Below are 21,209 nucleotides of genomic sequence, written 5' to 3'. Positions count from 1 at the left end.
ATGATTCAAGTTCTTATATTCTTTACAAAATATATTCCATTTATCTTTACTCAGATTCTCCTCTTTCTTTTCTTTTCTTTTCTTTCTTGTATCCACACCTCAAACTTTTTTTTTTCTTTTTATTTTACTCATCCTTTTTCATCAATTAACCACCCCTAAAACTCTCCCCTCTACTCTTACTGTGTCTTTTTCCATTCTATTTCTTCTTTCTTCCCCTTCCTATACCTTGCATACTCCCACCATCACAACCTCTCCCTTCCACGGTAGTCGGTGGATCTCCTTCTCAACCCCTTTCGTCCTCGAATCACTCCCACCGCGGCACATTTTTTTCGACCCCGAATGATGCTGAACGTGCGTACGCCTGCGTACACGCGGTTACTACTTACTACTACGTTTTACTACTGATACTTCCGGGCTACTACGCGCAGCAGCGTAACTTTACGCTGTTCCACCTTTATGCTCTCCACCCACTGCACCTTTTCGACCTCTCCTCTTCGCGCTTTCTCTTCCGTGGACAACGATGGTATCCTCCAGTGGCATATTTTTTTCTCTTTTTTTTTTCTCTCTTATTATTTTGATCGTACAATCCTCTCGATCAAGCAATTTCTTTTTTTCTTTTCTATACACTGTTGCGAATTGATTGATCTTCGCATTTATTTAAGGAATTTATTCGCTTTTATTTAAGGAATACCGCGTTATCCTGTTTTATGATACATAAAATAAAAAAGATTAATGATATTTTTAGAAAAATCATTTCAAAAATCATTTTTAGAATTCTAGAAATAGAAATTGAAATTATATTTATTAAATGTTCCAAAAGTAATAAAACCAAAAGAAGATTTTGATTTCTTTTAAAGAAATAAATTTAAAATGCAAAATAATGATTCTAATATTTCTTGATATAATTTCAATATAAGTTTAGATGATAAGTTTTCATTAAAATTTAGGAATAAATAATTTGTTGTTAAAAGAAATATTAAAGGGACACTAAATATTATTAATAATTGTAATGATTAAACTATTTCAAAGCGTTTACAAATAATTTTTGAAATTCTAGATTCATTTTATTTCTCTATCGGGGTTGATTTGAATGAGGGGAAAGCCAATGGAGCATTGCCAAATTGAAACAGAACCACAGTAAATCGTCTGCCTTAAATCCAGCTCACCAGGACACATTTCAACGTTAGGCCTTAACCTTATGGCCTCTTTTCTCTCTCTCTCTCTCTTTTTTTTTCTTTTTTTAATCTTTCACTATCGTCTCTTTGCTTATACTCCCTTTGCTGTCCATTTATCCACACTTCATCAGTCGCAAAACAGCCACTTGAGACTTTGAAAGTAATTCATTTAACGCTTCATGTGTTTATTAATTGTCTGCAAGCGATTACCAGAACCAGAATAAACTTCCTTTTTTATAATTTTTACTAATCATCCAATCTTAAATTCTCGTTAAAAACATATGAAATTTGAAAATTGTTATGAAAACAACACAAATATAAAATTGGAAAATCAATCACGATTAGAACAACTTGATATATAATAATACGATTTAGAAAGGCTAACGATTTAGGAAGTGCGTTTAATCGCGTTAAAGCACTGAACAACCGTGAAACGAGAATATCCACGAGGTGGAAGCATGCACATACACACATATACAGCACGATATGTAAAATCCGTCCGGATGAATTCCGGTGGAAAGGTTGTCACGCCTGCGCCAACAATTTTGTTCGAAACTCAATGAAACGCCACGCTCTAATACTAGCCACGATAAAAAATTACTCCACCTACCCATCTTCCACTTAAATTAATTCCTTGCGATATAATTCACCTAAATATGGAGAGAATAAAAAAAAAAAATTCTTAATAATCTGATTTTTCAATTGTGAAACAAAGAAGAGAAGAGAAAAGGACTGGTTTCTTAATACCTAAGAAACAAAGAAAAATTTTATTTTCCAAATATATAGTTTGAATATTAAATCGCTGCTTGGAAGAGAAGGAGAGGTAATAAATTCCAAATATAAAATTTTAATTTTGGATATTTTATTTAAGACATTAATGAAGAACTCTTAGTATTATATATTGAATTCTATATAGACATAATTAATATAATTATCTGTATTGAAGAAGTTAAATTGTTGCTAAATTTTCAGTTGTTTCCATGAAAATTTGCCTCCTCACTGATGACTGCTTTTAAATTCCAATCAATATCTATTATAAAATTATTATTATTCGAAGCGTGTCCGAAAATAATAATAATAATGCCATATCTGAATGGCAAATGCTTTTATCTGCAAATTTTTTTTTAATCCTTTAATATCATTTTTAGTAAGTTAAATGTATTAATTTCTTGAAAATAAGTGATAAAATTTTAAATGAGATATCCTGTAGCTACTGAAATTGATGTAGACAATTTATAAGCTTTTTTTCTTTCATATTCCTTCATATATAAAAATATAGATACCACAAACGATAGTCGTATCACATACTTCCATCATAAATAAGATTGGTGTGTTTTAAATTATTGTATCTCCTCGCAAGATGTCTAGATAGAAGTTTTATGGTAGAGAGAATTGTTAGATAAAGGTTAATTGAAGAAAAAAGAAAGGACAAGAACTTCTCTTAAAAGAAAGATATATGAGAAATAAATAAGTACAAAAAGAAAGTGAAGACAGTGAAAATTTTAGGCTTGGATTAAATAGAGAAATAGAACATTCAGAGAATGAAGAAATGGAAAATTATGAGCAGAATAGGAGTGGAAAGATTAACTGAGATTCTGCATAATAAAATAACGAAAAAGATATAAATATATAATTAAAAGATCAAATCAAAATATAATGCATAAACCAAAAATTCAAAAAAAAAAAAAAGAAAAGAAAAATAAAATTCAAAAATCAAAGTAAAGGAGTAAAATCTCGAAAAGTCAAAGAAAAAAATTTAAATTTTAAAACGCAAAATACAAGAAGCATAACTCAAATGCAACTTCAGTAGATTAAAAGAGAATAAGCAACTTGCATACAAACGAGATTTACGGTGTGAAAAGTTAGGAAGAATATCATTGCAGCTTATGATTCACATAAAAGCTAGATATACAGAAGATCTGAATTGAAATTGTATATACATTTGTGTGTGGAGAATAAAACAAATAGTTGGAAGGATAGAAAGATGTCAAGAGATGTGGCAAGTTGGATGCAATTAGAAGAAAACGGGCTGTATCACGAAATAAAAGCTGGATAAATGAATATTCTGAAAGAGAGTAAAATAGGTCGAAGTAAAAATAAGGAAAGATCGATGACAAGGACTTGGCCTGAACTGAAACGAGTATGAAAAGTTGGCGGAAGATAAAAGTAGGGATAGAGTTGTAAATCGTGAGAAATGAGAAAAGGGGAAAAAAGAAATTGCAAAAAGGATAACTGTAGATAATGAAGAGGACTTGATAAAGCTTCAGATTAAATTTTTTAGCGAGCCAAGATAAAAAATGCGTAGCTGTTATGTGTAAGAAACATGCAAGTTTGCATGTAATGTATCCCAAGACAAATATTACATCACCTGAGGTAAACGTCTTGTACGATATTTTCAAATAATATAATTCCTCTACTTAAGAAAGACCAAATAACTTTTCGTCTTGTGTCATGTTTTGAAATCTGGATTTTGGATATTAATATAATTCCATAATTTGGATTTTCTATTTTCTATTTCTTCTTTTTATCTTTTGAATATTATGTTTTAAATTTTTTAATTAAAGTTTTAAATTTCATTTACCAAAGAAAAAAAAAAGAAGAAAACTTAACCTCTCTTAACTTATCATCCAGAGTTAGACTCAAATTCAACCGATCAACCGAGCAATGGTGAACTGATTTAAAGAAACCATTCGCATTAGATAAAACGAATCAATGACACAACGAAAAAAACAGAAAAACGGAAGAGAAGAAAAAATGCGCAGAATAAAGCAGAAATCAAATGGCAGGTAGAGCGAAGCAGAACATACCTAGACGACGTATAGCGAAGAAATCCGATGAAGCGAGACAACCGCACAATCTATACACGAGAGATGAAACGAGTAAGCAAACGAGAGGCGACAACGTAACCGAGAATCACCGCGAGAGACAGAGTAAGCCCGTTTAAAGGAAAGAGCAGAAGAGAGAGAGAAAGAGAGAGAGAGAGAGATTGTCGAGGATGGTGGTGGGTTATGGTGACGTCACGTCGGGTCGATACTCACCCACACTCTATTTCCCGGCGTGATGGTGGGCTATGGGGGCGCAGGCGCGGCCTCGTACGCTCCTGAGAGCTCCTTCCCGCCATATTAGCCAGCATGGGGTAGGCGAGGATGTTCGACAGGGGTGATACGGGCTGCTTCTTTTCCCACAAGGTAATCCGTGTACCTGTGTCGCGTGGCCCAGCGCTCTTACACACACCTCTCCTCTTATCTATCCTGCAGTGTCTATAGCCGTCTAAAACCGGCTAATTTTGGTCCCGATAAACGCAAACGTCCTCGAGAGACGTCAAGGTGTACAAGGGTGGACCGGTGTGCCCCAGTTGTTGGGATTCTCGTGATTCCTCGACACTTGGTGAGATACAACATCTAGGTGTGCTCGCGTATTACGCATGGATAAACGCACGAATAGCATCACGGCGAGAACCACGGATCTCGACACCTCGACGGCAAAGGGGAAAGAAGAGAAGCAGAGGGCCTGGACACCGGGTGAAACGAGGAAGAGAAGGGTTGAGAGTAGCTGCACAATCAAGGGTGAGGAACTCCTCACCGCTTCCGACGGCCTTCCCGAGGACACATCTAACAAAAGAGGCTGCAAATCGGCCGCGCAAGTGTGGATGTCTTTATTGTCCCTGTGCGACCGGATGTGCGGCTCTGCCGCGTGGCTCGTCCTCTTCACATGCCTCCACGGGGTGCGTTTTCCTGCTCGCGTGATCTGCTTTGAGTAAAGGGAAAAAGAGAGAGAGAGAGAGAGAGAGAGAGAGAGAGAGAGAGAGAGAGAGAGAAGGGTTACAATGTGGAGGAACGTGTACCGGCTACTTGCGTGATGAAAACATATATAGTACAGTATGTGCACAAGAATAGCAAACGTTTATCCGTTTGAAACAATTCTTATGGGAATGATAATGGTGGATATAGATATATAGAATGATAGATGGTGAAAATTGTAATTAAATAGGAGGCAATGCTCAAGATTGGATTAATTAATTTTTTATCAATGAAAATGTCTAATGGAATATTTTCTAATTATTATTATTATTTGATTTTTAAACATCAATATTATGGTATTTTGAATATTGTTAAAAACATTAAAATATTATATTAATAATTATGATTGACAAAATGATCGTTCTTCTTCGAATTTTTCATCGAAGAATTAAGGATCATTTTAATATTAGGGTAAGACACTTGACCATTTACCCTGATTCCTAGTTATATTAACCTCTTCACGATACAGAAGATTGCTTTATGGAAATTGAAGTTTTTCCAAGAACTAGAGGAAAACGTTGCGCTGTTTCTGACTGAATCTAATTGATGCAGATTCTGTAACAAGCGGTTGTTTTCTCAAGCATTGTTTGCGACTCTTAATGAGTTCTATCTGAGCACTTGTGTCCGCAGTTTCTCATTCACTGTACGGAATCTTTGCTCACCCTGATCAGCTTAAGAAAGCTTATTGGTTTTAAGATGCACACAATTGAGGCAATTTACCTTGCCTGTCAATGTAAAGTGTCTTCCAAGATACAAGAATAAAATGATAAATTCGTGAACTATTAATTTAAATATCAGAGAATGATCCAAACCAAATTGAGATTTTTGTATTTGTTTCAGTTTAATTTTTTGTTTATTTATCCTTCGATTCTTTCGAAGCATACTTGTGAAATTCCTTAATCATCACTCCAATCTGTGCAATCATAAAAGGGAATTTTTTTATTTAACTAATTAGAATAATCATATAATAAGATAGTGAAACTATTCTGTTTCTTATCATTATCTCACTCTATTCATCTAACGCGAATTTAAATTATTTATATCTTATAATAAATAAGTTAATCAATATTTTTTTGTATACCAATTTTTGTATTTATTTTCGATCTCTTGAATTGACCCTATAAAGATATCCCACGAATATATTAACATTTTATATATTTATAACTCATTAAACTTTGAAATTTTAATATTACACGAGAACAAAAATCACTTTGAATTTCTATTTTCAATAATAACGTCCAAAGTAGATTTAAATTACTTTGAGGTGCATTTCAGCTTGAATGACTTTATTAATCTTTATAAGAAAAAAAAAAACAGTACAGATTATTGATGTAACATTTAAAAAATAATTAAAATCTTAGTCGGAAAACGAATTATTAATAAGATCTTAATTTTTTATTCAGAATAGAAAAGAAAAGAAAATTGCGATCAATGTTTGCACAAAGCTGATTATCATCTCTCTCATTCGTAGTCATGATAGTGGTACAGTCTTTACATTAGTGGCCAACAAAGAGATTTCTATTTTTCGACGGATCCTCTCTGAAACGCGTACATTTCTGATTGTTCGTAATTTCACAGGGAGAACCCATTTGAGAGCACTTGCAATTTTTACGAGCCTCTAATCAGTCCATTGATCGAATCTCACGTGTAACCACTACAAAGAAACTCCCTTCCCGTTTAGCACGATTTGCTGGAGCTTTTAAATCGGATCGGAAATCTCCTGAAGATTTTTCATGTATTAGTAAACATTTTGATTTTATATTATTATGTGTAATTATAAAAGTTGATTTATAAATCATTGTCTATATATTTTACATGTTTTATTTTCTTGATTGCTTCTTCTTTCTTTCAATTATTTTTCTTTTTCAACAATTATAACATGAAATTAATCAAATATTTAGAAAAAACACATGAGTTTTAATTTCTTATAAATTAATAATGATGTTTTTTTTATTTATCGTTAATATATTATTTATATCTTTTTACACTTTATATAAAAAAATTTTTTAAATTAAAATTTATTTTTTATTTATTTATTTTTTATTAACTGTTAGTTAGAAATAGATTAAAAATTGATGTAAAGGAGACAAGAAAAAGCTAGAGAGAGAGAGAGTTAGCAAGATCAAACTATAGATTGAGTCAATGATTAAGTTAACAAAGGAAATTACTAAAATTACTAATAATATTAATTTAATACAGGAGGGCCGGGGGGAAGTGACAGACATAAGCGCAAGTCCTGGAAGGCAAGCACCTGCCAACCAGTTGCGCCCCAAGGAACCACCCCCCATGGTCATTCAGGGAGATTTCAGGAAGGTACATATTTCCATAATGCTTATTCTTTTTAAATATTTATTAAAAGCGTATCTTTTTTTTTCTTCTGATTATTTTATATGTCAGAGAATAAGATTGTTCTTATTCTCTTTCTTTTCTTGATAAAACATTTCAGAATCTCATAGGAAAAGCTATCCTGTTATTTCCTAGACTATAGATATCCTAATCTAGGTGATGATTAAATCTCCAAAGAGCCAATTTATAAATCTAATTATTTCAAAAATGAAAGCAGATAAAAAAGAGCAACAGGAAAGGAGAATTAGAGAAAACCAATTTACCTTCTTCATAAAACTGTTCCAGCAATGATTCATAATAATGTAATATATCTTCTAATTAATATTATAAAAAAAAAAGAAAAAAGTTAAATAATTTTATAGTATTTAAAAAAATATTCAAGAATTTTCAAAAATGTTTCTTTCAGTTCAAGAAAAAAATATATTAAAATATTTTGTTTAGTTACTGGAATAGTTTTATGCCATTTTTCATTAAAATGCCTGTTCATGGCATTCCTGTTGAAGTGGAAGAACATGTCGTTGCAGGTGAGTGGAATCAGCACAGAGATATTCAAGCAGATCGAAACCGTCGAGAACGATCATGACGCCTCGACAGCAGCCGCCCTCGAAGCTGTCGAACGAAGGGGTGAGATGGTTGTCCGGGTCATCGAGCCACGACAGATGGGCAGGCAGGCGTCCGAAGCGGCGAAGAAGTTCATTGCTATGCAGGTATTCACATGATTCTCTTTAATTCTGAATTTCTAATCAAACAATCTATAAACATTGAATATATTTTTTCATTTTTAAAAAAAAAAACATAATCTTAATTCGTTAAACAATTATATAAAATAATAATATAATATTTTTTGAAATATTGTTTTTAAAGAATATCTAGATATCTTGATAATATAATTATCCATATTTCAGGATCCAAAACAACCTATCCATTTTGTTGAAATAATCAAAAGACCAGGACAAACATTGGGATTATACATACGAGAAGGTAATGGTGTAGACAGAAATGACGGTGTTTTTATCTCGAGAATAGCCCTGGAGACCGCAGTCTACAACAGCGGCTGCCTGAAGGTTACTTCTTTTTTGGATTCTTAATTATCATTGTATTTTCTTAAGTAATTATTTCTTAAGTGTTTACTATCTTTATTTTTAAAATTAAGATTGTTATTATTTATATTAAAAAATATATTTCTATATTTTTTCTATTACATATATAAATAATATTAAGGATTATTTTTATTTTTTCTTTTTTGAAAAATTTTTAAATATCGTTATTCTTTTTATTTCTTTCAATTAGGTTGGAGATGAGATTTTAGCAGTGAATCTGGTCGATGTGACGCACATGAGCCTGGATGACGTTGTAATTATCATGTCAATACCCAGAAGACTCGTCCTGGCGACAAGACACGGCCAACATCAACCAGTTTCACACAGTCGTCAGACTGAACATAAGGCACCTCCAGTTGTAGTGATCAAGAGAGAGCTAAATGAAGATGAAAGTGATCATGCAACAAGCAATCATGTCAGGTAATCGAATCTTTACACAAAAATCTGGTAGAAGTAATAGTAATATAACTGTATGGATATATAATTATGCAAGAAAGAAGATCAATTTTTCTTAATTTAATAGAAAATGAATTTCTAACAATAGAATTCTTTCTTAATTCCTTAATTTGTCTAAATAATGTTAATATTACTTATTCATAATTGAAATATTATTCTTCTAATATTATTATTATTCTAATATTATATATCTTAAAATAATGCTATTTATTAAGTTTAAAAAAACATTTTAAATTTATTACTTAGATTTCTTAGACTTTAATTTAGATTCTATTATGATTGATTAAAAATGGTAAAATAAGTTATAAATATGAGACTTTGAAGAAATTTAATAAAAGTTAATAAGAAAAGTTAATAGAATTATTTAATTAGAATTATTTTGTGATTTAATAATAGGGATGGCAGTCGTAGACGTGGCGATGGTCGTGAGATGCTACCTTCCCGATCAAGATTAGGTCTGACAGGTCTAGGTTCCAGTCAAGATCTCGGATCCAGCAATGGCGATTTATATTACAATTCTAGACCGGAAGGGCATTGGTCTTATCAACCACCACCGCCTCCTGTAATTACTCATCAGCCTAAACCCTCTACAACACAACACTTCCAGCCTTATGAGCGTGGATATCCAAAAACATTGGAGAGTTTGGCTGAAAAAGTAAGCCCTATAATGCTTTATATATCCTTCAAAAGTTTTAACGCAGGTCGAGATTTATAAAAAATATTAAATGACAAAATATTAAAAACTTAATGTAAGGATTAAAATTAATAATTAATGCAGAATTAAATATTGCTAAGTTTAAGGATCAAAATTGATAAAAAAATTAATAAAAAAACAAATGTAATAGAAAAATTTGAAGAGATTGAAAGAATTCTGGTCGAATTTTATATTTTATATTAATTAAAAATCTTCACCTGCGTTTTCATATAGATCATAGATGTTCTAGACGATGTGGATCGAGCACCCTTTCATATATCTGTTTGCACCAAGTTGACACTTGTTTGCCCTTCTCTGTCTTCAATTGCAATAGCGATTCGAATAAGAAAGTGGTGAATTCGTGGCAATGTCTCGAGACACTCCTGATAATGATCAGTATATTGTGTGCCATCTTAATTTCCAAGTAATTAAAATAGAAAAGAATACAATATTATCAAATATCCAAATATCAAAATATTTCTTAATCAAATATTTCAATTAACTTGGAGAATAGATGGTTCACAGTTTGCTCGTGTTTCGACCACGTGTTTCACATGACTAATCGGTTCTATGAATGAATGCTACATTGATATTAACCAGGATTTCACAAAGGTAAAGAAACCACTAACTCTTTCTTGATATCTAGATTTGTATATGCAGCAATTCCCTGCACCGTGTACCACATGGACAATAGATAAATATTTATATCTAGTATTATATTTTAATATTATATTATATAAATTATTACATATACAAATGAAATATAATTATTAATTCTAAAAAAGTAATAAATATTTATTAATGTCCAAGTGGAATTGAACATCTGTCGCTATTTATGATGTAATTCCACTTTTTGTTGTTTTGTAAGCTTTGCTCTGTATGTTTGTTCTTTCTATTTCTTTCTTTCTAAGTATTGTCTCATCTTATGACGACTCGAGATCGTCATACATCCATCACAATGATATATGGATTTCTATGTAATCTATTAAAATGTACAATAATCTATATAAAGAGATCCATCAATCATGATGGAAAAATGATTGATTAGACTTTCCTTTAAATCACAATCGATCTATCTTAAATAAATTACGATAAATCTATTATAATCTAAAGGGACATCAATTAATGATCTAAAAAGACTTCTGTTAAGAAAATCCAATCAAGTGATCGATTGTGAAATGGAAGGAAAAATAAAAAATTATAAGGAAAGAAAAGAAAATAAATTAATTTGATTAAATTTAGGTACATTCCTTCTACACGGGGCCAGTTATGCCCTCTAATGGTGGTCGTCGGATGTCCACGGGTGCAGGAATGCAATCAGTTGGTAGCAGATTATCTAGTCAAACTCAATCAACGCATTATGGTTATGGTCAGCATACTGGAACTGGAAGAATCATGCCTAGAAGCGGTTCGGATCAACATTTACCTCGGGTTGATTACACGAGTATCACAACTCCAGCTAGACATACTCTTCTTAGATCCAGTTTGAAATCAGGTTCGCAACTTTACACAAAAATTGTTTCAACTTTTTTTTTTTTTAATTCTTCGTTCATTTTATGTTATTTCTCTCTTGAACAGGAACTTCTGCGTTGAGATACAATACCAGATATGGTACTCAGGGAGATAGCGCGTCAACTACACAAAGACAAGGACAATTTGGTACTTTAACTAGGAGGCATCGACCATCATTGGATTACGCTTCCGACACTGAAGCAACCTGTTCAAGTTCGCCTAAATCGGCTTATTATTACTACAGGCACAATATGAATAATCCGCCACAAAGTAGTGCTGTCTCGCACCTTGCCACCCTCTCAAGGTCACAGATTGGTCAGAGTTCCTCAGGTTAGATTATTGTCGCTTTCATCGAGAAATTCACGTTTCTTGCTTTTGAAATAAAAAGTTTCAAATCGTGATCATGCTTTCTCTAGGCTTGAGATCGAATTCGTTGCCTCGTAGTGGCAGAACATTGCCTCAGCAACCAGGTCTCAGGTCTGGACTTAGCACAGTAGCATCTGGACTAATAGATCAGGAAGATAGCGATGGTGCACTGTCAGCGCCTGAACTACCTTCCATCAGACGCGATAGAGGTTAGTTCAAATAGCGAGTCAATTCAGATATTTCAAGTATAATGAGAACACTGAGAATTCTATTGATTGCAACGGCAGGAAGAATACCATCATCACCTAGTGTGTTCACATCAGATGAGTACCGGGCATGGTTGAGTCGAACGCCGAGTACCAGTGCATTATACGAGCAGATCAGAGCCACTACAACCAGACCACCACGTTATACCTATAGTGCAGAAAATATTCATGCAGCTGCAAATCAAGTAAGTAACATATACTAAATTATATTTTTATCAAAAAAATCAATTCTCTATAAATTTTCTTATTTGTTCATATTTCTCTTTAGGGTGAATATGGAAGCTATGGAGCATATAGACCACTTTCCAGCACATTAGATCGTTTGTCAACAAGATCAGCCTCTGCACAACAAGTGAATCTTGCCAATTTAAGAGCATCGACGGCAATAAGTTCAACATGCCCTCGTGGGACAGCGAATCAAAGACCGGCCTCGGTTGCATCCAGTGCTCGTATTTCTTTGACGAGTCAGAAACCATCATTGAGTAGCTCTACCACCCAGAGGGCAACGTCAGTCAGGAGAATCAGAAACCTGTTAGACCTAGAGTCCACGCGAAGCATACCTACCCCCACGCCTACCAGAACTCAGGATCAAAGACTGCTAGATATTAATCCTGCAGGTAATTAATGAGAATTGTAAAAATTTATTTCAGTTTAAATTTAAAAAATCTAATTGCATTATATTATTCTTTTTTTTTTTTTTATAGAGTTCCTTAAATATAAGATAGAAAAACCTCCAACTGTTGGAACTCCGAGCTCTACCAGCTCTCTTTTGAGCTCACTCGGAGAAACTAGCAGCGGCGATTTGGCGGGAGGTGTTAGTGGGCTTCTCTGGGTTCATCTTCTGGCTGGACGTGGTCTTCGTTCGACAACATCTTCCTCAGCAGCCACTACACCTTCCACACCATCAGGTCAGCCTAATTTAGGTACGTTCGGGAGTCTGCACATCCCTTAGATTATTTCTTCACTGCACAATCTTTATATATAACAAATTTAACAAATATACATTAACAAATTTATTTTTATTTTAAATTTGTAGTAGTTCCTATCACCTGAACTCTCGAATGCTAAAAAATATTCGAAAATATTATACATTATCACTATTATAAATTTTGAATTATTCTTTTTAAATGTTCTGATATAAAAATTTGAAAAATAGCAAAATATCTATGTTGTTTAAATACCATAATAGCTAGTTGCGGTTTGAGAGATCTTTACTGCGTACTGGAGTGCGATAGAGTACATAAGGCGAGGACAGTGATGCGAACCGGTGATTTGATGTTCGACTGGGACGAAACCTTCGAGCTGGATCTCGTTGGCAACCGTCAATTAGATTTGCTGGTCTATTCATGGGACCCACAATATAGGCACAAGCTATGTTACAAAGGATCTGTACATCTGGCGACTCTTTTGAAGGAGTCACCAGTTCATCAATTAGCTGTCAAGGTTGAACCACGTGGCACAATTTATCTAAGACTGCGATACACTGATGCTCAGCAGACATTCCGAAGAAGAGGACTTCCGGTTATATCTCTTGCCACCAGGGTAGCACCTCTCTTCGGAGTTGATCTTGACACGGTGGTAAATAAAATATTCAAAGTATTTGGCTGAAATTAAAAATTAAATTTTTTAAAATTTAATGATTAAGATGTTAAAAAAAATAATAATTTGGATTAGGTAAGTCGAGAAAGCAAGACTGGTGGAGTTCCTGGAGGTGTTTCTACCGCTTTAGCAATGGGCGTTCCAAATGTGCCCATAATTGTATGGCGTTGTGTCGAAGAAGTTGAAAGAAGAGGTCTTGATATTATTGGTGAGTCAAATTACAAATTTAAACTTCTATTTTAATTTGAATAATTTTTCAAATGATCTGTTGAATTTAGGTTTATATAGGCTTTGTGGATCAGCTACGAAAAAGAGGATACTTAGGGAAGCTTTTGAAAGAAATGCTCGTTCGGTGAATTTGTCACCTGATAATGTGCCAGATATCAATGTGATTACTGGTAAATTTTTTAATTACTATTTCTATTATAATATTATAATATTATATCGTAAATGAAATTATAATGATTTTAAATTATTATTTAGGTGTACTAAAAGATTACTTGCGAGAACTTCCAGAACCACTCTTCACGAAGTGCCTCTACCAAATGATGGTCGATGCACTGGCCGTCTGTTTACCAGATGATCCACAAGGCAATGCAAAACTCATGTTTAGTATACTTGATTGTTTACCAAAAGTGAACAGGGTTCGTATCTTAGTAATTATTTATAAATTTTAATATATGTTGAGGATACTAACTAACTAATTATTTATTTAACAGTGTACATTAATATACTTGCTCGACCATTTGGCAATGGTAGTATCCCAATGCAATAAAATGTCTCCAGCAAGTTTGGCAGTTTGTTTTGGACCAGTGTTAATGCTACATTCAGAAGAAAATGGGCCACCTCTGGATTTCCAACAACCAATAGCAGTTCTCAAATATCTTCTTGAGATTTGGCCTGTTAAGTCAGGTAATGTTGTCATTTCTAATAATTAACTTATAATTAACATTTTTATTTTTTTATGTATATATATATATATATATATATATATATATATATATATATATATATATATATATATATACATAAAATAATTATTTTATCAGGTTTTTTTAAAATATTGTAATTAAATTTATAAAATAATTATATATAACGAAAATTTATTTTAAATTATAATAATCGAAATAAAATTTGGCCTGATAAAATAACTAAACCACAAAAATAAGAGCCGAATAATCAGTCGCTTATTTCACAGACAGTTCGGAAGATTTCTTCAGTCGCTTCAGCGCTTCCTCGAGTTACGCCAGCAGTCGAGCACAACAACAGTCAGCAGCAACTGCAGCAGCAGCAGCAGCAGCAGGTTCAGCAACAGGTACAACAACAGGTACAGCAGCAGTTGCAGGGAACATTGGGACGCACAGGGCTGCCTTGGCAGCCTCAACACTCACTTCATCAACAGCCCCCAACTACGGCACCACCCGCAGCTCTCGCGTCCTCCACTCGTCCACCACCACCGGTCAAGCCTCGACAGGTCAGTTTTCATTGTAGATATTATTTTATCTCAGCGACGTTTGTTCCAATCTTTCACCTCTCTTACCGCCGCTTTCTCTGTCTGTGTACTTTACTCCACTGTTATTGATATTTATATTAAAGAGGGAATATATTTGGATCACTTTTCTCAAGCAATACTTGTGAATCTCTATGTCTTGCATTATATTATGTTGCTTATAATTATCATTTATTTCTTTTTTTATATTTGATAAAAAATGATATAAATTGAAATAGTACAGAGGATAGGCGGAAGGAAGGTTAAAAAGATAAGAAACCATTACTTTTCTGAACTAAAATTCTTCCTCATTTTTTTTGTTTTAAATCTTAATATATATATATATATATATATATATATATATATATATATATATATATATATATATATATATATATATATATATATATATATAATTATAAATGGAAAAAAGTCCAGAAAAGTAAAATAAAACAAAAGGAAATTAAAAGAAATGGACAAGAGTCTCTTTTCATTCTCTACCTTTTTATCCCACATATGTGCATATCTAAAGCGTGTTATGAACAGCATGGTAGGCAAAATAAAGACTCTGTTCTCTCCCTTTATTTTCGCTTTGCAGAACAAGCCCAGTCGCGCTTTCATATTTTTAAATTATTTATTTGTTAAACAATAAGACATTCATTTACTCACATTCATTCATGTACGTACATTCTTCAAATCATTTACTCGGTTTCAGGTTAACTTTCAAGGATCGTCGGCTATTGCAAATTGTTCGCCATGAAAATTATATTTTGTTCGTATAATTCAAATAAAGAAATATATACGAAAAAATATAAAGAAAAATAATTATGGGTGGCAAACAGTTTGCAAAATATTCACATCGCAATGTATCCGTGTAAATATAACCTCAAACGCCAAAAAAGCCTCCGTGCATGTCTCGATGTCAGTTCTGTACATTTACTTGGGTGTTTTACTGATCGAACGGGTTGCTTATGATTTTTCTGTTTCTCTTTGCGCCAGTCTTTTGACGTCTATCTATTATAGTGACGATTTACGTTGTCTTCTTTATCTTTTTTCGTTTGGGCACGTATTCTTCAGAGCAAACGCAAATTGCCGGCTCTACCAAATCGCTGACAGCACAGAGACGCCGCTTCTTGCACAGGTATTATCGTTATTATCGTTTTCATTCGCGTTTTCTACGTCATTTTTAGTTATCGTTCTATCACATGCATGGCCAGAATTTATCAAATATATATATATTAAAGAATCAAATAACATAATCATCTATTATTTTTCATCATCATAGAATGGTTTCAAATAAGCAATGATTATAATGTACATTGAAGATTCTTCTTGATGTACATGTAAATATTTTAGTTGATTGCAAAGACAAAGGATTATTTAATGAAATATTTTGTCTTTATTATTTATTAATATAAAAATATTCAACATATTCATACAAACTTCTAATATTCTTTCAATATAATATGATTATAAAATGCATTCTTATTTAAATAAAAGACTGGAGGAAAGGTATAAGAAAAGTGATCCCTCTTAGAAATGATTTTATTTTATTTAACCAATCATTCTTTTGAAAAACCACCAATAGTCTAAAGGATTATCAATGTCCCTAGCATGCAACAATTGCTCGTTAGATGTCGTTTCTTGAATCTGGTTTGTTATAGTAAATTCTGAAGATAGTTAAATTTGTTAATTTTTCTTTAATTTAATTTAATTTAAAATAATATTTGATGCATATTTATTTATTTGAAGTAGAATCAAGAACAAAATATCCTTCAAATCCTCAAAGATTGTCATGAAATCGCTGAGGTGTATCCTATTCTACATAATTACTAAATCCATTTCCTATATAATTACAACCAATAACATTTATTCTTTATACAATAATTTAAATAAATAAATTATTATTCAATCCAAGTTTAATATCTAAAATCGTATATCTAAAATCGTATATAGAATGTAAAAAATGAAAAATTTTATAAACATATTCTAATAAAATCTAAAGAATATATCAGTAATCGAAAATGACGCTGGTGGTACGGCGTCTTTGTTTATACAGGTGATAGTCTCGTCTCCCGGTTCACCTAGCAGCGAGGAGTCAGAAGTCTCGCCGGAACCGATTAATAAGAGCCTTCTCGGCGGTCTGGGACTCGAAAAGAGCAACGAAGGGACCACAGTGAACTCCACTGGTCCAGGAACAGAACAAATTACACCGACCAGTAGTGTTGACACTGAGGAGGGGAATATACCACATCTAGAAGAAGGCGAAAAGGGAGTTGAGGGTGATATAGAAGCTAGTGACGACGATCGACATCAGCACGTACCCAAGACGCATTAAAATTTCATTAAACATATGGATTAATTATAAGTCGAGGGTATGCGCCCATAACTTGAACATCTCTATTTTAATTTGACAATTTGAAGAATTTTGCTTTTTTTTTTTTTTTGTTTAATAAAGATTAAGAAGAAACAGTGTTGGGCATCGAACGATGAATATTTAAAAAGATTAGGATTTGAATTCAATTGAAAGATGACATTAATCGATTCAATTAGTTGAAAAGATTAATTGTAATCTAGTTAATTGTTAAAATAGACTGTGAACAGCAAAGTCTGATTACAGTTTTTGTAAATTTATTTATTGACATAAGAGGAAAGTTTGATTATATGTGAATATATTGCATGATACTGGTGCTGCAAAGGCTGATGGTAATAAAGAAATAATGGATTTTGAAGTCTGTTAAAACAAATGTCTATAGATGGTTAAAAGTTTTTGTTATTCACAAATATGTTTATTACAATCGTTTAAGGAAGAGTGAGGTTAAGTTTTTAAGACATTGCTTATTATTCAAAATTAAATAGAATGGTAAGCAGATGTACTAAAGAAATTTTTCTTTTATCTTAGCATACAATTTTTATGATGTGTTGATAAACGCTGGAGAAAAAAAAAATACATTCTATTTCTGATTTTTCGAAGACATTCAACGCGTTGACTGCTTCGATTTAGAATCTTAGAAAAATTTAGAAACTTATGCTAATATTGTGCTATAATTAATAATTTGTATGACAAAACGATTTTTTAATTTTTAATGCATACTAGCTATAGAGCAAAAAAATTTTTTTTAGAATGTTATTATTGCATTGTTGGCTGTGTTAGAAAAATAATTTTCTTCGTTATATGATGTTGTGTTTTAAAATATTTATAGACGTTTTCTTGTAACAGTCAACGCGTCAAATCGCACACATATTTCTCTGAGAATGTTGCATTTAAAAAATATGTAATTTATACGAAACTCGAGGCTGAATATTTGTCGCCAGACGCACAATAAAAGCGATTATTGTTTCCCAGATGAAACGACGCGCATAATGGGACCACTGCGAATATTCATTGTAAAATCATCGTGAAGAAATGAGATCTAACGCTAACATTGACGATCTGACGACTAAAAGCCTTCTGCAAGTTTTATATGTACATGAGTTTGTTTTCATATTGCTCATCAGATACAGATAGATAAAGATAACCCATCAAAAAAGAAAAAACATGGTAACCAAAATTATGTTGATATTTATAAAAGGATTTTACTCTTTAGCTGCAAAATATATTATGATCTCACTATTATCAAAGACTGCGTATTAACAAACAGGTTCCTAGCTTAAAACTCCTTGCACAAAATTTAATTCCTAATTATTTTAGGTTTTTCTAGATATTTTAGAAATAAATAAATTACAAGGTTACCTTTTGCAGCTGAAGAATCAGTGATTATAAATTTTTTATTCAAGCACAAATGCCATGGAAGAAGATTTTTTAATCATCTAAACTTTTTTTCTATATTTTACCTTGAGATCAGCCGAAAGCTTCTTTCTCAACTCAATATCAAGCAGTAAAGCCACCAGATGAGAAATTAATAAAGCAAAGAAAACAACAAGTGAGTACTTTTATGACAATGAGCATCTCGAGTCGTCTTCCGTGTCTTAAAATGCACAAATTTATTTAAACCGACCGAAAAAATGATGTCCAATTTACTGAAAAAGAGGAAATGACAAAATTTCATAGAAGATTCCGCGATTCATCGCGCACATCCTCAACTCAAAGAAGCTTTACCGCTTCTTCAGTTAAACTTTCAACGGAATTTATGGTATTTCCCGACCGGTCGAGACTGAGATCTCATGCGAAAGAGTTCCGGAGGAGTTTCTTCATCGGTGAAGCTAGTTGCAAAAGAAAAAAAACGAAGTGAACTAATCATAATCATATTGATTAATTGATAATGGAAGAAAAAGACAGAGCCATATACAGAAAGAACAGGAAATAAAACAAAAATAAAAAAGGATATACAAAAAAAAGTTAAATAAAAGACATACATACACCTGGATACATATAAGAAAATATGAAGAAGAAAAAAAAATTACACAGCGCAATGCTCGATTTATATACAATATACTATATATATACATATTATATATACACACATAGACTAGTCACAATATACATGTGCTTTTGATAAAAAATCTATTACTTAGAGGTTAGTTAGCCCTCGTATACAAAACACGAAGAAACTGTTATAATGTACACATTACTGCGTCCACATATACGTGCATTATATGTATCAGAAGATAAAGAAAAAGAAAAAGAAATAAGAATTAGAAAATTGAAAAAGAAAGAAAAAAAAAGCAAGGTGTAGGTGTACGCAGATGATAATATATATACATAATGTTCAGTGCAATAGGAGCCGAGAAACTGGTTCCATGACTTCTTGTACATGTTGACAATAGCAAATTGACGAACGAAAAGTAAAGGTAAATAGAAGAAGATGGATCAGATATAAAGAACCGAAATTCACCGAGAAACGATAATAATTACGAATAAATTTAAAATAAATAAAGTTTAAATAAACTTATAAAACGATTAAAAACATAGTCAGTATTATTATATCTGCGAAAAAAACAAGCATTTGAAGAGGACGAGCCGAGAGAAACTACCCTTCGGTCAGAATATTCTCCGGGGTTCGTTTGTTCTACGATCTCGTCAATGGGGACACGAGTGTCTATTTATAACTATTATTACTATCATTATAGTTAGTTGATATAGTATTAATATAATGTTGTTGCATACACACAGTGGATTTTGCTGTACATCATAAGAATGAATTGAGATTAATAATTAATCTAATTATAATCTACAATGTTCTATCTAAATTCACATAAAGTCATAGAGAATTTAAAACTATATGTTTTTATTTAATTAAATTTTATTTGTCCTGATTATAATTTATAGCATTATGATATAAAATGCTTATATATTAATAAGACTCAGTAATGTCAATGTCTTATTATATTGCAGCCATGTTGAGATTAATGAGTCCAACTATGTTCATCATGTTAAAATTACGTGACATTATGTCTTCCATTTCTATCCCAGTTTAAAATTCTTGCATTGAAGTTCTTTTCTTCAACATTATTCCAAAATCTCTTTTATAGATTTATTTAATATTACAAGATCTCTTTCAATTTAAATTTAAAATATATTAAATATTTTGTTTGTGCATAATTTTTCATTTAATAATTATCTCACAATTATCTTATTATAAATCTTTAAGCCATCAGTTTTTAAATATATTTTTTCTTAAATTGTATAAAATATATTCTATTGCATAATCTTACTTTTTTATAATTATTTTTGATTTTTATAGCATTAGTGTTGCATTTTTATAGCATTAATGATGATCTAATGTTGTATATTCATTTCATGATATTTTTATTAAATTTATGACTTTGAATAAATATATTTTTTCAAACATTATAAAATCCTCAGAAAAATCTAATGTGTGTTCGTAACAATGCATATAAATAAAAGTTTGTATAATATATATTAAATGAATCATCAGATATTGCGATACAATTTAATTTTTTTGTTAATTTTGTTTAATTTAAAAAAAGAATATTTTTAGAAAGTATACGAATTTTGATCTTGTTAAGCGGTTTTTCATAAAAAGAAATTCGATTTAATAATTAAAAGGTATTCAATTTTAATAATTAAAAGATATTTAATTGAAAATACTAATAACAAACAATTTCTCTTGAAGATATCCAGTGATTCATAATATCTAAGGAGTAATGATTTTATTTATTGAAGTATTTTAATCAATTAAAATAGCATGAAAAAATAATTAAAGTTTCATAAAATAATTAAAATTGAAGCAATTTTTGTATTGCAAAAAAATTATTTTCATTATAAATAATAGCTTTTAATAAAAGATAGATTTTCCACACTCAAGAATGAAGAAAAAAATATTTTCAATGGATAAAATTAATATTCAACATCTATCTATAATGTTTAAATAATGTATAAATGATAATATTAAAATCACTGGATATTTTTAGAATGATTTTAAAGAAAAAAATATTTAAAATG

General features: G+C 31.6%; 1 protein-coding gene across 20 annotated transcripts in view; it reads left to right on the top strand.

Annotated features, from left to right (window-relative positions):
- The window catches only part of LOC409836 (rho GTPase-activating protein 100F), a 52,220-nt gene that overhangs the window by 24,407 nt on the left and 6,604 nt on the right, over positions 1 to 21,209 (top strand). For 5 of the 20 annotated variants that reach the window (XM_006559485.3, XM_006559487.3, XM_006559483.3 and 2 more), the window contains exons 1-20: positions 3,753 to 4,899; positions 7,175 to 7,288; positions 7,846 to 8,028; positions 8,227 to 8,385; positions 8,612 to 8,841; positions 9,274 to 9,532; positions 10,172 to 10,183; positions 10,814 to 11,066; positions 11,150 to 11,413; positions 11,500 to 11,658; positions 11,737 to 11,900; positions 11,984 to 12,332; positions 12,420 to 12,638; positions 12,905 to 13,293; positions 13,390 to 13,522; positions 13,593 to 13,712; positions 13,798 to 13,958; positions 14,034 to 14,226; positions 14,517 to 14,788; positions 16,863 to 17,178. In XM_006559485.3, coding sequence (XP_006559548.1) covers positions 4,600 to 4,899; positions 7,175 to 7,288; positions 7,846 to 8,028; positions 8,227 to 8,385; positions 8,612 to 8,841; positions 9,274 to 9,532; positions 10,172 to 10,183; positions 10,814 to 11,066; positions 11,150 to 11,413; positions 11,500 to 11,658; positions 11,737 to 11,900; positions 11,984 to 12,332; positions 12,420 to 12,638; positions 12,905 to 13,293; positions 13,390 to 13,522; positions 13,593 to 13,712; positions 13,798 to 13,958; positions 14,034 to 14,226; positions 14,517 to 14,788; positions 16,863 to 17,141 — 4,212 coding nt within the window. In that variant the 5' untranslated portion in view covers positions 3,753 to 4,599 and the 3' untranslated portion in view covers positions 17,142 to 17,178. Of the gene's footprint in view, positions 1 to 3,745; positions 4,900 to 7,174; positions 7,289 to 7,845; positions 8,029 to 8,226; positions 8,386 to 8,611; positions 8,842 to 9,273; positions 9,533 to 10,171; positions 10,184 to 10,813; positions 11,067 to 11,149; positions 11,414 to 11,499; positions 11,659 to 11,736; positions 11,901 to 11,983; positions 12,333 to 12,419; positions 12,639 to 12,904; positions 13,294 to 13,389; positions 13,523 to 13,592; positions 13,713 to 13,797; positions 13,959 to 14,033; positions 14,227 to 14,512; positions 14,789 to 15,880; positions 16,023 to 16,862; positions 17,667 to 18,149; positions 19,715 to 21,209 lie in introns of those variants that run through there. The other 15 variants (XM_006559493.3, XM_006559494.3, XM_026442551.1 and 12 more) reach the window with 13 other exon arrangements.

Source organism: Apis mellifera, linkage group LG8, assembly GCF_003254395.2.
Source record: "Apis mellifera strain DH4 linkage group LG8, Amel_HAv3.1, whole genome shotgun sequence".
Classification (NCBI taxonomy): domain Eukaryota; kingdom Metazoa; phylum Arthropoda; class Insecta; order Hymenoptera; family Apidae; genus Apis; species Apis mellifera.
The sequence above is the reverse complement of the archived record's forward strand: the minus strand, read 5'-3'. Positions and strand labels throughout refer to the sequence as shown.